This window comes from Hippoglossus hippoglossus, chromosome 6 (assembly GCF_009819705.1).
Source record: "Hippoglossus hippoglossus isolate fHipHip1 chromosome 6, fHipHip1.pri, whole genome shotgun sequence".
Classification (NCBI taxonomy): Eukaryota; Metazoa; Chordata; class Actinopteri; order Pleuronectiformes; family Pleuronectidae; genus Hippoglossus; species Hippoglossus hippoglossus.
This window is the reverse complement of record NC_047156.1, coordinates 13,200,891-13,218,065: the sequence shown is the minus strand read 5'-3', so window position 1 is coordinate 13,218,065 and position 17,175 is coordinate 13,200,891. Positions and strand designations below refer to the sequence as shown.

Sequence of the window (17,175 nt, the reverse complement as noted above, 5' to 3'; positions counted from 1 at the left end):
GATTGTTGCTGCAGGTGCACGTGTCGGCACACGATGGAATCGCCTAAACAGTCTATTGGCTCACGGGGGGGAAAAAGAAAAAGCTGCAGATTGCAACACAGACACAAACGGCCATTAATCTGGTCTAAGCCTTAGGGCAGGATACATGTGGACAGAAAAAAAGATTTAAATGGTTCCAATGATGGGTTCTCATCAATGCAATTTGTTGTGCACTTTTACAGAGCGCAAACATGAGGGAAACCTCCTAGAATAGCCACAAATGTGTTATTTAAATAAATTAACTGTAAATATAAACATTGAATATGAGAGTGAGTAACTTTGTATCAGTTTCAACAGAACATTATTATGGTGGCAGTTTCCTTTAATAAATTGGGGAAAGATCTAATCTGGTTTAAAGAGAAAAAACAAATGGCTTAAATTTGGTGCTGGTTAAACATGTGCAGGGTTTTCTGTATTTGATGTGACCCTGAAATAATGATAATCACAAATGTTAATATAATTCATCATATCATAACCTTTTCTCTATGATGTTGCTATAGATGAAAATCAATAAAATTGAATAAGTTAAAGATTGTATTTTAACATAAAATGTTCAATGGCACTTTGTTGTGTTCGAGGTCTGGGAGAAGTTCTCCTTTCTTTTCTTATACTCTTTTCGAATATATTAAGAGAAACTACAGCAGAGATGACTCAACTATTGACAAAAAGACAACTCGATGGAAGGTTCAGAAACAACTTGAGCTGTTGCTTCCTTTTACTCAGCTGCTGCCTTGTTGGACAGTGGAGAGTTCCTCCATAGTGACGAGATATTAATTAGTTTATGGACAAGGAGCCGTGAGAGGGTTTTTTGAGGCCAATAAAAAAGCTGTTGAATCTGCCGTGGAGACTTTAAAACAAAATTGATTGCTATAGATTATTATGACACAGACAGACCCTTGTGCTATTATCTATTCAGCAAAGGAGGGATGTAGGAGATGCAGGCTTTATTGCACTCCATTTGTACATGTGAGCTTCTGAATATAATAATCTGTAGAAAAATTACAAAGCTGCCCTCATGAGTACATCAGAATAATTGTTTAAGTCATTTATAAAGCAAAAGATGTTTTGCTGGATCCACATTTAATGTGAGGACCTGCTTTTCACTTATTGGACATTTTAATTGGACTGCTGATCAAAACGTTTCTACATGTCATTTCAGGTAGTAGGAAATTAAATGGGTATTAATCATAGTGAGGCTAACAATCCTTCAAAAGAATATGAATAATAATTGATTGTGTGCAGCTCAACAATGAGCAGCTACTCAAGCAATAACCTTTATAAGGCTTCTCAATCTAAGTTTACAGGATTTTTACTTTGTTAAATTATTTTATTTTCCCCTCGTACCATGGCCGTTTCTGGCTGTAACCATTTTCTTGTGGGGGTATTACTTGCAGCCAAAATGATATCAAACAAATACTTGTGCCTGGTTAGAGGCACATTTGCATGTAAATGGACAAGATATAGCACATTAGACCTGAATGGGATCTTAATATCAAGTACACTTCCAACGATCTCGTGTGTATTCTGCCATAAAGGTGACAAAGTCCTAAAATATGTGATAATCACCGAAATGTCAACCACAGCATGAATTCTCAGAATAGAAAGTTAATGGTAGTTGTTTGCCGCTGTAATATACATATAGACTCAGTTCTCTGACAACGATAAAACTTCTTTTTCCCCTTTGTTTTTCATGTGTTGTGGAAGTTGAGCTCATGTTCAAAAATCCATTATAGAGTCTCCAAATAACTCTAGTGAAATTGGAACACACTTATTACGCACCATCGGTTTGTTTCTTCTGTATGTATGGTGTCTCATTTGTAAATAGCCCATCTGTAAAGGTCCCTTTGTTCTAATTTGAATTCATCTTAAAACAGTTTCTAAGTCCTGTAGTTCCCCTTGATCATAATAGTCGCGCAGGCTGAGAGCCCCCTTGTGATACTTTGTTTTTTAACTAGTCAAGTTAATTGGAGGTAAACTCACCATTTCAGAAACCTTCTGCTTTTGATTGAACATTCTCGCCACATTATTCCGTATTTTCAAAAGGTAAATGAATCATGGGTTGTTTTTATCTAACATGTGTACATTGTCCGGTATCATTGGAATTGTCACAGCTGTTATTCTTTGTTATTTTGTATAGTTCTGGCCTTGTATGTTTACATCTTGCGAAGTGTGTTATGTGCCTGATCAAGTACGTCCATCCATCTATGGATAGATGTGTTTGGAATTGCACCAGCAGATGAGTGCTCTTCGATGGGCACATCTGTAATGGATTCTTAACCCCACATTGCCTGTAGCGCCTCAGTGAGCCCTCCATCACTTCACAGTTGATAGTGAACACTCACATTTTCGTCCAGCACTGATGTTGGCTTCCACAATCTTCAGTTTGGCCACAAGCTCCCTCCTCTGGGAGCTGCTGCGGAGGAGATGCGTGGAGAGAGCACATGCGAACTGGGTGGCTCTGAAATAAAGAAGACACACAGTTCATAGTTGTCTTCAGGTGAACATGGAGACAGGTGATGGGAAACGAAGGCGACCTCTGCTCCACTAAACCGCTCCACGTGTTTACTGATAAAACTAACTAACCCTGAAAGTATCAGTCCCAGTAACAAACACTTATACTTACGCGAACACGCGGTCCTTTCCTGGACTGATACCTGTGAATTTCACCACAGTGTCCATTTTTAATTTGAACGAGAACAAGTTGTTCCAGATTAGCTCTCGGAAGACAGAAGCACCGACCCGGGACACACGCTGACGTGACTTGTCTCCCCCGTCGGCAGAGCCCGGTCTCGGGGTGAGCAGCTGCAGTGAAGGAGCTTCTTCCTGAGGCGGAGGAGAACAACTCGAGCCTGAAAACCAAACTTCTTCCACTTCTACATGAAGCGAAATTGACAGTCGCTTCGGTTGACACACGGGGGCGGGGCAAAAAATGCACTTGTTTCACTACGGAGAGCTTTGTGAACGGACCAAAAGCCCGAGGGGGTTTAAGGGACGGCCCGGCGAGATTTGTTACTATGGTAACTCTACATTTTTACAAAAAAAAAACGTTAAACGGTTTGAAGAAAGAGTTCGCACGAAAAGTTAAAATACAATTTTAAAACATTTAAGATATTAGCAGATACAAAATGATCAAAACAATCTACTGTCATCTATTTGACTTAATAATCTCAGAAAACGATATGTTTATATTTAAAATGATTGATTTGCTATTTAAAGCTTTGAATGTTGAAAAAGAAACATTTTTGTTTTTAATAAGTAATAAAATAGAAAGATTGCCATTAGCTGTAGGTAATTTATCATGGATACATATGACAACACAGTGAAAGTAGTTTCATACAGCTAGTTCTTGTACTGGTGGGGATTGAAATAGTTTTCTGTCTCTAAAGCAGAGGATCAAGAGCTTCTCGAGGCGAACTCTTATTCACCATAATGATTATTTCCTGGGTTGGGGACCTCAAAGGGTTTTTGTTCTTCCTGCCATGACTAAATACTTTCCATCTATGGACCTTACCCTAGTTTTTGCCTTGCAGGAATTACCCCTCAAAGGTTGTTAAATGATGCTCACCACTATTATCTAAGTGTTTCTACATTGGTGGAGACACTCCTCTAACCATGTAGACAAACTGGATTTTCCACAAAAGGTACTCACTAAGGCTTCAGTTGACCTGTATGTATTTACACAGCCTGACTTTCTGTGCTTCCAGCCATTTTCTGTCCCTAAGAACATATTCACTGATACTGTAACTGAGCCCTGCTCCACACAAAGCAGTTGTCATAAACCCTTTCAAGCCCAAGGTCACTTTTTAATTCCAAAGGTAAGCCGAGATCTACCACCCTGATATCTTCCAAAAAAAACCCTCAGGAGAGTCATATTTATTATTTTTACAATTTCTGTTAAAAGCTCAATGTATGGGCATAAATATACACAAAGAAAGGCAGATATGTAACTTTATCTTTTCAATGCACAATATTCACAATATCAATTTATGTTTACAGCATTTGTTCAATGCACAATATTCACATTATCAATTCATGTTTACAGCATCTGTTCAATGCACAATATTTAGCTTCTCAGTTCAGCAATAAGTTCTCCAGAGGAGCAGCTACTGCAGCACTATGTTTTTTCACATGTCATGACTCTGGACTCTAGACTTTGACTGTGGGGATCAGTAGTTATGGGATTTTTGTTGTTTTGGTTGTTTGTTGACACTTTGTTCAATGACTCTTGTTCAATGATTTATGTTTCTTTCTGTGTTCTGTGTTTCCTGTTTTATTTAGAAATTTTGCTCCTCGTGTATTTCCAACTTGACTTCCTGTCTATGTCCTGTTTCCTGCCCCGTGCTTGTCTGCACCTGTTCCTCACATGTTTCACCTGTGTCCCCTGTGTATATTGGTGTCTGAGCTTCCCTTTGTCTGTGTCAGTTCATTGTCATCTCACATCACTGACTTTCCCCACATCAGGGTTTGTCACGGTCTTTTGCTTTCTTGTGTCTTATCCATGTTTTCCATTGTCTTTTGTCTCCCTAGTGTTTTCTGTTTTTTTATAGTTGATCTTTTTTGAGTCAGTTTCTAGTTCTCCAGTGTTTTTTCTGTTTGTGCATTTTTGGCTCCACCTGCTTCTTCAACTCTGATAACACAGGCTTTGCCTTGAACATGGACATAAATGAATATTTACTTGTATAAAAGTAGTCCTGTGTACTTATATAAATTCAAGTACTATACAAAATTAAGCTGTGTTCATCTTCTGCTCCTGAAAATATTTCACAATAACCCCCCCCCTTTTTTTTTACACACAAATGAATGAATATATTTTGAAACTCATACAGGAAGTGTTGCAACCATTAATGTTTGACATAAATTGATCAGATAAACATTAAACCTCAGGTTGACATGCTGTCAACCATGTGTTTATCTGTCGGATATGTCAAAAACATAAATAAATATACTTCCTGTACCCGTTTGAAAGTAAAAGCACTCCAGCGTTTCACTTTTTGAATCCATTCATTTGTTCTAACGGGGCTTTGATTGTTATCGACAGACCGGAAGATGCACTTCTATTCAAGGGAATGAATGAAACTTCATGATTGACAGCTGAGACTGACATGTGATTGGTCAAGGGAGTGTATTGGGACCTCTCTCATGTGGTTCCATCCCCTGATCACTGCAGACTCTGGCTCCAGATGTGTAAGATGGCAGCGTTCGCTTTTGGGAAATTTTAGCATAATTTGCGGATAGTGGGAGGAAGTGGAGACACGTCATCCATCTTTCTATAAAGTCTATGGTTTTGACATAGTTCTCGAGTTCTTGACTGTGGGGTTAAACTGTATGTGTACTGATTTAGCCTTTAGTGCCTTTAATTGGTCACAGTAGTAATTCCTCCTTATTCAGTAGCCTCTGCATATTAGTAATCATCCAGATGTGTATCGGCTCCCCACAGCATCTTAAACACCATGGGCCCACGCATCAGATTTATTGTGATGTCGACACTGGTTGGTGGATTGTATGACTAAGATATAAGACCTGGGAAAAGTATCCATATCTCTGTAAAAATTACCCCAGAGATGCCCCAGGGGGTTTGAGAGCTCCAGGATCTGTGGCTCACTATTTTACAACACTAACAGGAGTTGTGAGCCTCTTGTTTGTACCTTTGAGAGGAAAGAAGCTGCTGTTACTGTGAATTATAGATTTATGGATTTATATATCCCTCCTTGAATGTTTATTTTAAATAAATATTTTTGTGCTGCTGTTTGCTTATCTGTAAATACTTAATGCCCCCTTGTGGATCAATTAGTAACCTCATGTTTTACACAGAATTTATGCACATGCAGCATTTGATCAGGGTGAGTTTTTGAAGATTCATAATGTATTGACACTGATCATAGCTAACATATCGTATATCGTGTTGTATCTTATGAAAGATGTTCTGTTATTACCCAACAAAAAAAGTCCAGGTTTACTACTATAACGAGTTAGATTTGCAGTCGCAAAATGGTCTAAGCCTGTCATCCAACAGGATATTATTTTAGATAGCTTTAACCTGTACAAAAGCTTTATATGATACCACCTCTTGTAAACCATGAACAAACTGGAATGCCACTCAGAGTTCCTCAATCAAGGCCCAACAGTCACTTTAACCTCAATCAACTGCACCACTTGGCACAAATTGGTCAAAAACACAATCTCGCAACGTTAAAGAATGGGGAAAATCCTGGACCTACACATTAGTCTGGATCTGCCCAGAAATGTATTTGGTTGCTTCTTAGTCTGTGTCTCATCCTTGTTTCTTCAAAATCGACTTAGTAGTTTTTGCGTTATCCTGCTGACAAACAAAACATCCAAGCAACAAACAAATAGGGAGGGAAATATAACCTTCATGGCGGATGTAATAATCTCTCACTGAATTGGACCATTACCACATTTGTAAACAAAATGCCAAGGCCTCTGCAGGCAATATCTGACAGGGCTGCATAGTGGAAGTTATTTCTTAATTTGCTGGGATTTAATGGAAGCAACTTGACAACTTGCCTCATCGCAGCACAGCTCAAATCACGCAGAGTTTAAATGACAAGTTATTTGTGAGCTCGGTGAAGTGATTATAATTTGATGCTTGAGAAATACTTTTGGGTTGCTAATGCACTGTCTCCACTATCGGGGTATTTGTCCAGTTCATATTGTGTGTCCACATATTGAGTCCAGCATTATGAATGTGTCTGAAAGCGTCGGACTTAAATGTAGAGTTTCCAAGTCCTGCGGGCTCTTTGTAGATGAGGTCGCTCTGCATAGCAATATCAGCTGGACTCATTTCCATAGAAGTCAGGACAGTGGAGGGGTAGAACAAGTGACCTTGAATATTTTTATGTATGAACCCTTTTGATGAACATTTTCTCATATACAGTATCTCTTCAATTATAGTTTTCATTTTTATGGAATAAATGCATTACTTAGTTGAAACAAACTTCAGAGTACAGCTTTGGATTGAATTTCATTCCTGCCTGCCAATCAATACGTTTGCCATTTCCACAACTTGAACAACAGAATACCAGATGATGTCGGGAGTCCAAATAAAGAGAATTTATGTAATAATATCTACTAAAAGGAGATAGAAATTACTAGTAATCAAGTTAGAGGGTCACTCAGTAGAGCGAATACCTCCGAGTAATTGTCTGAGAAAAAAATTCTTATATCAGTCCCCCCATCCTGATTCGCACCAAGATTTAATGGGCTCTTCCCTCATCCATATTAAATCCTTTCACCAAATTTCATGATAATCTGTTGAGTAGGTTTTGTGTGATCCTGCTAACTAACAGAGAAACAAACAAACGCAGAGGAAAACATAACCTTCTTGGCAAAGGTAGTAATATTATGTTGCATGTGAATCGTTTAATTAGCAACTGGTAAACTGAGTTGTGTAGCAAGATGGATGATGGCAGAGAGCACATGTTTAAGCAGTGTAAATAATCAATGCTAAAATCTCAATTAATTAAATTTTATAGATGAAACTGTCAAATGTTAAAGGACTTCCACCCAATCAGTAATGTCAGGATGGAAGTAACTGGTTTAGCCTCTTGAATTAGTGTACAGAGCCTGAAGCTGTGGGTGGGCTGATAACCTTACCTTGCATCTAGGGAACTCTTCTGAGAAGAGTCTTTTGTTGCCTGGCAACAGAAGGTTCTGCGAGCACTACCCGCTGTTTCTAAAACTTATGCATTTTGTCTAAAGGTGATGACCGTGGAGTTTTCCAAACCCCTAATACTTTGGGACACTTTTAGTTTAAAGACATGTTTTGACTCTGTGACTTTTGGAAACCATTTGCTTCCACCAGATCAGTCATAGCTCGACTTCCAGCTGTGAATGCAACATGGAAAACAACATTTCCATGTTACTGGCCTTTTCTTTCCGCTAGTTCCACCAAACCAAGCAAGAAACCTTGCAAGAAACCATGCTCCTACCTTTCACCATTTTTCTTCCTTGTTAGTATTTCCTGCAACTTAGCAACCAACTGCAGAGCAGACTATCTGTTCCCTGGTTACACCGGCATTGTGTATCACAGGTCAATGTGAAAGGCCATGGGATGTGTGTCTTCACTTGTGTCAGTATGGACAAAGATTATTTCTGATACGGGGGGCTGGGGTTGTCGGAGCAGATGTACTGTAATGTGACCTCAGCTATGAAACGGCTGGTTGGCCCAAATGAAGTCTGTTGTGGAAGTTTACTGGAAACTGGTGAAAGGAGAACTCAGGCAGCAGCTGATGTTTAATGCAGACTTGATGCATCAAGGAGACCAGAAGGTGGAACAATATACAAACACTAACAGTAACATGAGCAACTGTCACGCCCCCGAGTCTGAAGATGTCTCCCACAGCATCCGCATATATCTTCCTCTACTTGCGTCACCCATTCCAACAGCACATCCATGAATGGCTAGAATTGCTGTCACTCTCTATGTTACGTGTAGGTGTTCGCATCCTATTTGATAGTTAAGCTTAAAGTATGCCTAACTAAATCACATTGTGTCCTTACGTCTTGCCACTGGTGAAAGAGTTAATGTTGGTTGGTCCTTTATCTATAACCTGACCTTGGGTACTGCTTAGAGAGAGAAGGGAGTATCTGTGGAATTAGACAGGCACTATTCTCCTGCACAGATATATATGTAATATACAATATACATAATATAGAGTGGCAAATACAGTAATGTGTGAGGATGGAAACAGCAGAAAAATGACTCAAAGAGCAGGAGGTGAAAGAGAACAACACAGAGGAGACGAGGGCAGCACAGAAAAGGCATTTTCTACTTCTATTTTATGAAAAAACATGAAAAATGTAATTATACAACTCATTGTAAATCCACTTTGTCAATTTACTTGCCTTGTTACCGGCAGTTATGTTTGAATTACTGTTTGTTTTTTTGTTTGTGTGAATCCAGACAAAGATCCAAATTGCAATACCAGTAAATGTAATATGGTGATAAAGTAGGCAATTAGCCTTGGTGGAGGAATGTGCTCTCTGAGTGTCCCTAGTCATATAGGCATGGAGTATAACAAAGGTTTAACAATGGGGGAAAAACAGGAACACAATTAACTATTTATTGTTCTTTCTGATATTCTCAAATTATAATTGAATCCACCCTGTGACGCTTTCCTATGGTCTCAGTTATTTTGAACTAGTATGAGAGATGCAGTAGCTATTATCCACAGTGTTGCATGAATCCACTAGTTAATCAGCATTAGAATATAATCATATTTAAGTTTATGATAAACCTAATCAAGTTAATTTTTTATATACATTTCGAGACCAAACACAAGAATCGATGTAGTAAGATGCAAAACAAACAATAGACCAAACCAAAACGTGACCATAAATACAGCACAGAAACGCAAGCAATACATTTATAGGCATATCATGAAGACTTTAAGGCCAAAGGGGAAAACAAGATGTGAGGCCAATTTTGAAAGTGTCAGCTATGGGAGTAGATCTGATGACGTGAGGGAGGCTGAACCATCATCAAGGGGCCCCAGCCTCGACTGTAGAACAGCGAAGGAGTCTTTTTCAAAGGACCCAAGGGCCCTTGCGGCTGAATATAATCGTAGGAGTTCCGAAATATAAGTAGGAGCTATGCAAAGCTCACAAGCAAGAGAAACTTAAACTGAAGAGAAAAAATCAAGCGCAAAGGGAAATAATAAAGATAAGTGCATATCCTGTGTAACCAGCCACAAGCCAGACAACAGCGTTCTTTTTTGCGCTTTGGATTTCTGAGACTTGATGAAAATACATATTTTTGGTGTTCAGACGTATGATGTTTTTTTATGGTTTGTGCAGATCATCAGACCGTTTCCTTCCCCTTCATTTTTTGAAGAGCTAAACAGACGTCTGTAGAATTGTTGGGTTTTAAACAGTTTTTTGCAGTCAGGATAGTGCTAGGTTATTAAAATGCACTAGAAATGTTTGTCTGAAAGTGATTATGACTCAATCCCTTTAGTCTCTCCTATTTGGCCGGAGTTTATCTCTTTGATGTCTGGCAATGTTCAGGAAAAGTTTCAGTGTTTCTCCACTCGAATGCCTTTGTGCGTTGTGTCTAGTCTGGCAGCATCAAATAGCGCTCATTAAGAGGAGATCTTTATCCTCACGTCACAGTGTTTACAGCTTCTCATACCCAGATTGTTTTGAGTCTTTACAGACGTGCGAGCACAAAAACCAGACAGCCGTCACAAATCTGAAAAAATATGAAGACAATCAAAGGAAATAACTCCTCGTTAGAAAGCCATTATGTTTCTGGAACAATTAGCATTTATAAGGCATTGAGACTTGATATTAATTGCAAACTGGAAGTACAGAGCCTTGATTCAGGTGTGGGTTTATTAGAGGTAGATGCCGAAGTCACTGCAAGTAAAACATTTAGTTTTGCATTGTTAGAAATAAAAAATATTACCACAGGATGCCATATTGTTACAGTCTGTGTTTCAGATATGAAATGTTGAAAAGAAGAATTTATGAATATAGCAAAAACACAGCGAGGAGAATAATTAGAGCATGAATTCATGCTTCAATTATTTTGTAATATGAAACGTAGGTTTTCTTAAGCTACTTTCACACGCCCTGAACTCTGGATATTCTCCTGAGATTATCCGGGAGGACTATACACGTAAAAACCATCTTGATTTTTCCCCCCTGTAAAACACATCCACTGAAAAAAAAATCTAATATCTCAGAATGAAAAAAGAGGAGCCAACATCAACTTGGAAAGGGCGAGATTTTAAATCCCTTGGTTTTGATGTGCAGTACTAAAAAAAACACGGGATTTCCTCAGTGAAATGTATACGTCATGTCCTGCCTCCTGCATAGATCCCACCCCTTACGTGACAGTGATATTTTCCTGACTTTCTCTTACTGCATTGTGCATGAGTGAAAGGTAAAGTCTCCAAACTCCTCATGTGAAAACAGCTTTATATACTGCTTCAGGGCGATAGGGTTGATGGGTTGGCTCAGGTGTGCAGGTGGATTGGTTGGAGAAGCAGGAACCTGGAGGACACGGGTGGTGCCGAATGTGAGCCGAGCGATCCCAGTGAGATGTTGTCCCTTATATCTGGATTTGTCACTCTCTCTCTTCAGATATTATACATGAATGTGTACAAAACAAGGGAAGAATTGGTGCTCATCTATTCTTGACTTTATTGGCACATTCTTGTCTGAATTCTGGATTTATTTGAAAACACACAGAGGGTATATTATACTTTGCAGGCAAGAATACAAAGAGTGACAGATAATATGCTCTGCGTGTGTCTGAATGCAGATCCATATAGAAATTGTGCACTGGAAACAAAACAACCCACCTCTTATGCAGAGACAGCCGACACAGAAGAGAGAAGTCACACAACTAAACCACACACAGCGTTATTGTTTGCAGTTTACTCTGGTGTGACAGTGATATTTGAACAAATGCTCCGCTGCAGATATAAAAAAAGAAAATTGGGAAAGAGGGACAGAAAGCATCAGTGTCTGTCTGCACAACACCAATCTGCTGCGTGATTCATGGTTTTCAAGTGCTTGATTAATTGCTTTGCATTTTTAAATCGGTTTTGCTTTTTCTCTTTCACTCTGTTCGACCTCTTTTCAGACAAGTAGTGGAGTTTTCTACTTTTTGTTTTTAATTAAGAGGTTAATAATTACAGTGTGTCGAGCACCTAGTCCCTGTATTGGTGCGACTGATGATCAGTGTTTACTGTGTGAATAACAGCTGTAAATCTGTTGTAGCAGTTGCAGCAAGGAGGCAGAGAAAGAGAAGATGGTATCACTAGAGGAGCAGACTCTCGTGTGTAATTCACTGGGGGGGGTGACATAACATCACACTGAATGAAAAATGTTGACAGTTATAAAACATGATGAGGTGGTTTGTTTTCTAGATTCAATTTAATATGCAGCATGAACAAAATATTTTATTGTAGCTACATTAGTGACTAGCTACAAATAATTATTCTATTATTTCAAATGTAAATAAATAATTTAGAAATCATGTAGAATATTTGACCATGCCATTCCACCTCAAGTCCTCAATGTTCAACCCGAAGTTCCGCCTTTGCACAGGTTGACGACTTTGATGTGTCCCAGAGCCCGACACCTCGTCTCCACGTAGCCCTGTGACCTAATGCAAGTCAACTGGAGGTGTATTCATTCCTATGGAGATCCTCAGCGATCTCCGATTTGTTTGCGAAATGCGTCCTCACTAGTATTTTTTTCGTTGAGGAACTTGACTCCATGTGCGTTGAAAAAATACAACTTTTGCGGATGATTTTTGGACAGGCTGCATAAAAGCTAATTAATGAGGCTGTTTCGTTCAAATCATTTGTTGAACTGTGTAACTGTATAATTAATTAAATATAAACCTGTTCAGCCACTTTATCACGTTTAAAATTTTTGATATGACAAAGAAAAAGTATTATTCATTCATTATCACATTCACATACAGTTGTGTATTTGCATCAGATATTGATGATAATATATTCAAACAATGTGCTGTAACCAGTTCTTTTTCCGATATAGCTCCAGGGGACCAGGCGGCGCCGCTTGGTTTCTCTAACCATGCGTAAAAAAGAAATGCTTTTCTGCATTGAACACTAGTGGGCAGAGTCCATATCTGACACAGAATTGCAGACATGAAACACTTTCTGCTCTCCTCCGGGACTGAGCGGAAACATCCAGTTTCCACAGCCAGAGGCAACATCTCTGAACACGAACAGACTTTAAACTCAGCTCAGTTTGAGTTTGTTTCATGCAGTGGCATCTTGGGATGGTACGTGTGTTTAATGACACAATAGGTTCTCACTTTTGATTTGCTTGATAATCCTGTCTCGGCCTCCCGGCTTCCTGATTGCTAGTTTGTCTCTTCACCTGCCACCAATCAGTATCGATCATCAACTAATCAGCAGTACAGTATATCCAGCCCCATCTTCGTCCCAGAATCACCTCATCCTCGCTGGTCATCAGCCACCCTCAATCCCCTTCCTCATCAGCCTGGTCCCCTTCTAAATGTCCCGCCTGCTTGTCGTTCAATGAACAGTTTTCCTTCCCCTGATTGGCCAGTACTTGAGCTGATGACAGGTTTCAATCCGTTATCTCCGTTATAAACCAGCTTAGAAGCACGTTAGCAAGAGTTACCATGGTGATTTACCCCGGGAAGGAGTGAACCAGCTTCTTAAAACTGAAAAGGTACCTTGATAAACACAAATCAAAGCATTTGGTTTTGATTTCTTCATTTCCATTTCCTGTTCATCTCTTCAAATAAAAACATGTGTGGCCTTCCCTACTTTGTCCAGCTTTCAGCCAGGTTGTGACAAGTTGTATAAGATAATTACACATATGATGAATGGATCACTGTGACTGTCTTTATCACTTGGGGATAGATTCTAAAGATGTGTCTCAATTCAGGGACCACATCTTTCAGAGGCTGCATACAAAGACCAAGTGCGTCACAGTGCCACGACCCGTGTGCAGCATCTCGATGACTCTTTTACTGTAAATGCGGCTGACAAATGCGTCCTTTCATCCCAGAGACTCTTAGAACAGCAGTACACATGAAAAACAAACCAGGGGCATTTAAACATTCTCGTTGTGTCCAACTAGGTGAGGTGAGGACAAAACAAGCTCATTTCGGATTAGCCTTCATCCTCTTTGGACTGAGTAGACCACGTCCTTTCAAAGGGACACTTCATCTTCTCTCTATGGCACGTATACCACAAACAAAGCGGTGTCCTCACTGTAGTGTCCGTAGTTCAATACCAGCTGGAGCCTTTTGATGTATTTCATCCTCTCTATCCTGCCTTTTCTCCATTTAACAAAAACTGTTTCTACGTGTCTCTGCAAACCATTTATGATTGAAAACAAAGGTATCCAAAATATACAAGTAAAACGATAATAATAAAAGGCGATCTGTGTAGCCTGTGAATGGAATCATTGCGTGAGTGATACAGTGATATATAACCACAGGTAATATAAACTCTCGTGTCTGTTCATAAAAACTCAACCAACCCTAAAAAAGGGAGCTTGACAAAATACACAACACACAATATCTTTCAAAAAATACTCTAGAAGTAAGGTAAGAATGTGCCCTCCACCTGTATTTATCTGTCCCTCATATTGCAGCATGACAGTGTCAACTTGTCTCATGAAGGTTTATTTGATATTCAGCCCTCATATGAAACCTGGGTATCCACTTTTGATTACGTTGTTTTCAACAGGACATGACTTGGATGTGCAGTAAACAGAGAAATGCACAAACAGGTGATCAGGGGCTGTTCTCAAGTGTCCTTGTTTATCTGAATATTTTGTTGTATTAACATTGTAATCAGTGTTACATAAGTGTCCCTTCTTGATAACACTTTCCCTCTCGTCAGTGGGTATTGTCTATGAATTGTGGAAGCAGGTAAGTGAAAAAACGGAACAGAAAGGTTCAGAGTTTGTAAATGACTTGTATCCTGACTGTTTTTTTTTCCTCTTATGTATGTTGAGCTATTTTGTTGATTTTATTATTTGCTCAGTTGGTTTTTTATTTTCTAATCAGTTGCTTGAACACAAGAATTTGCCAATGTGGGATCAGTACTTTAAAAAACCTTTACCTACCTACAGGTGTTTATCAGCTTCACCGAGGAGTTGTGAGAGCGGCAGGCTGCTTCTTGTGCCTGCATGTCGTCCATGTGGGTGGACGGGAACTAGCCCCTTTTAGCCTGAGCTGATGTAGTGTGTGAATGTGAACGCAGCTATGTTTGTAATTTGTAGAAAATGGGTCTGACCTTCCCATTTGAATGAATTTGTTTGGTGTATAAAAATGTTTTAACCTTAAGAATTTGTGTTTTGTTTGAGTCCATGCAGCTCCCACGCGTTTATAGCATCCATGGTCGTGACATCATGATTTCCTGTGTGTGTGTGTGTGTGTGTGTGTGCGTGTGCGCATAACTTGAAGTTCTCCTCTTCATCAGTAAACCTCAGCTCTGAACTCTGAATTCCCCCGCTCCTTATGTCTGGTGAGTTTGTATTATTGCATTAGTCTGTTCACATTGTTAAGAATTGTTGATGGATGAAACCACGTCTTCTGCTTCTTAGTATAATGAACTCAAATGCCTCCTGGGTCCCTGGCTCTCATGAAAATAATGAAGGAAAAGCTATTGTTTTATTTTCTTAATGAAAACGTTCGTCTGAAAGGTAGCATAGTATTACACACTAGAAATAAAGACATCAAATTAAACTTAAAGTGAAAAAACTATTGGTGTGAAAGCCAAGGTCCAATCAGAGCCCATCCTATTATATAAAAAAAATGAATTCCTTCATATCACAGAGCTTAATGTTCAGCTTTATGATAATTTACACAACTCGTGTTTACTTTGTGCGCTGTAGTCAAACACAACCTGACTGTGAGGGGAACAGGTGGTTAGATTCAAGGTGTAATGCAAATATAATCCCTAGAGAGTTGGAGGAAATGAGAGATATTAAACGTGGAATTTACTTTGCGATTGATGAGATCCCAATTTTATAAACCTTAGGATTTATTAAATGTCGTGATTCTCGCTCAGCCTCTGTCTTCAGGCACTTGCACTTACGACAGACATAAATGATTTTACCCAGTCCTTGTAGTGGACATTATTCCCCATCATTTGGATGCTGCTTGCTCCCATTGATGGAGTAATAATTAGGTTTTTGCATCACACAATGATGTAACTCTCTAAAAAATGAAATTCTGATATATACATATATATATATATATATATAAATGATAAATTCTACTTGTAACGGCTGTGGTTGCTTCTGAATACATAAGCACATACTGAGTACCTGTCACTTCAACAAGGTGGAAGATTTTGCCGTCTGAATAACTCACATACCCAGACACTAAATCTATGATTCAGCTCCATCCGTAAATATTAGAGTGAGACCCGACGAGCCGGAGTTAATTTCTGGATCAATGTCGCTGTGACAGTTTCACCTGCTAGGTTTTGTGTCACTCAGCAATAAGACGCCTGTGAGGTGGATCTGTCCAGATTAACGTCCATGTCATCCTCCGTCGTATACGGCGTATGTGCCCCGGGTCACTGATGATTATTTCTCTGCAAATATCCAAACATGTATCTGTCATCCACATCCTGTCAGCTTTCACAGGTTCAGCAACCATGGCCTGCTCACTGCCGAGAACGAGAGCCCAGACTGTGACTTTTAATTTGTCTCAACTATAAAGCCAGAGATTAATTATAGTCATGCTTGTGTATCTATGACAGGCATTAATGCATGATACATATTTATATGTGTGTACGTGTAAGAGATAAATTAAAGTTGTATTCCCGCCAATTTCACCCGAGACAATACGCTTATAAGTGAGGGGGAGTGTAGAACGCAGATAAACATAAATTGGTTCACATCTGGTGTATTGAAATGTTAATTTTCACCGTAAATAACTTCATTATCCAGATGACGGCTCTCCGTAGGAAATGTCAAGGAACCTTTCTAGGTTAAGCAGCTTCGCAGAACTGTGTGGCTCACTAGTGTCACACTGGAAATAAACAGTTTGAGTGATAAAGCATGAAATATCTTTGAACACGCTCCTTTAATGACTTTTAGAAAAATTATTTATTTGGCAGAGAAGAGACGCGCTCATGTGACTTCATGTTAAACAGTGAGACCTGCAGCTGTATTTCTCCTGTCATTGTTTTAGCTTTTTCATTTCCATGTGATCACTTCACAAAAAAAGACTTGAATAAAGAACAAAATTACTTTATCAAAGTATTATTCCTCACAGGGAGCACAACTGCTGATGCACAACGGTCTGATCCAAACTGATCTCTAATTTGATGCTATGAAAACAGGGTGAAACATCAGGATTGACAGCTGCGACTGGCGTGTGATTGGTTGAGCGTGTGTATCAGTGGGACCTGGAGCCCTTACTTCAAACCCCCATGACTATTCTGCACAGACTCTGGCTCCAAAGACGTCACCAGCATGAGACAAGATATCTTTATATGATATTTCATGTCCGTGATATTCTGGCTTTCTTTTTGTACAGTGAAAGGAAGTGGAGATGGTCAATGGTATCAACACACAGTTGTTAGTACAGAGTCTGGGAATGGAACGTACTGTAATTCTGCAATAAGGGACATTTTC

The 17,175-nt window shown here is 39.3% G+C and overlaps 1 protein-coding gene across 3 annotated transcripts in view; it reads right to left on the bottom strand.

The window, feature by feature from the left end:
- Nucleotides 1–2,993, bottom strand: part of LOC117763021 (peroxisomal membrane protein 11A-like) — a 65,741-nt gene extending 62,748 nt beyond the window's left edge. For 2 of the 3 annotated variants that reach the window (XM_034587844.1, XM_034587845.1), the window contains exon 1: nucleotides 2,382–2,497. Coding sequence is in view for 1 of the 3 variants with exons in the window: in XM_034587847.1 (XP_034443738.1) it covers nucleotides 2,382–2,497; nucleotides 2,663–2,718 (172 nt within the window). In the remaining 2 variants the exon portion in view is untranslated. Of the gene's footprint in view, nucleotides 1–2,381; nucleotides 2,498–2,662 lie in introns of those variants that run through there. The other variant, XM_034587847.1, reaches the window with a different exon arrangement.
- Nucleotides 2,994–17,175: the final 14,182 nt, after the last annotated feature.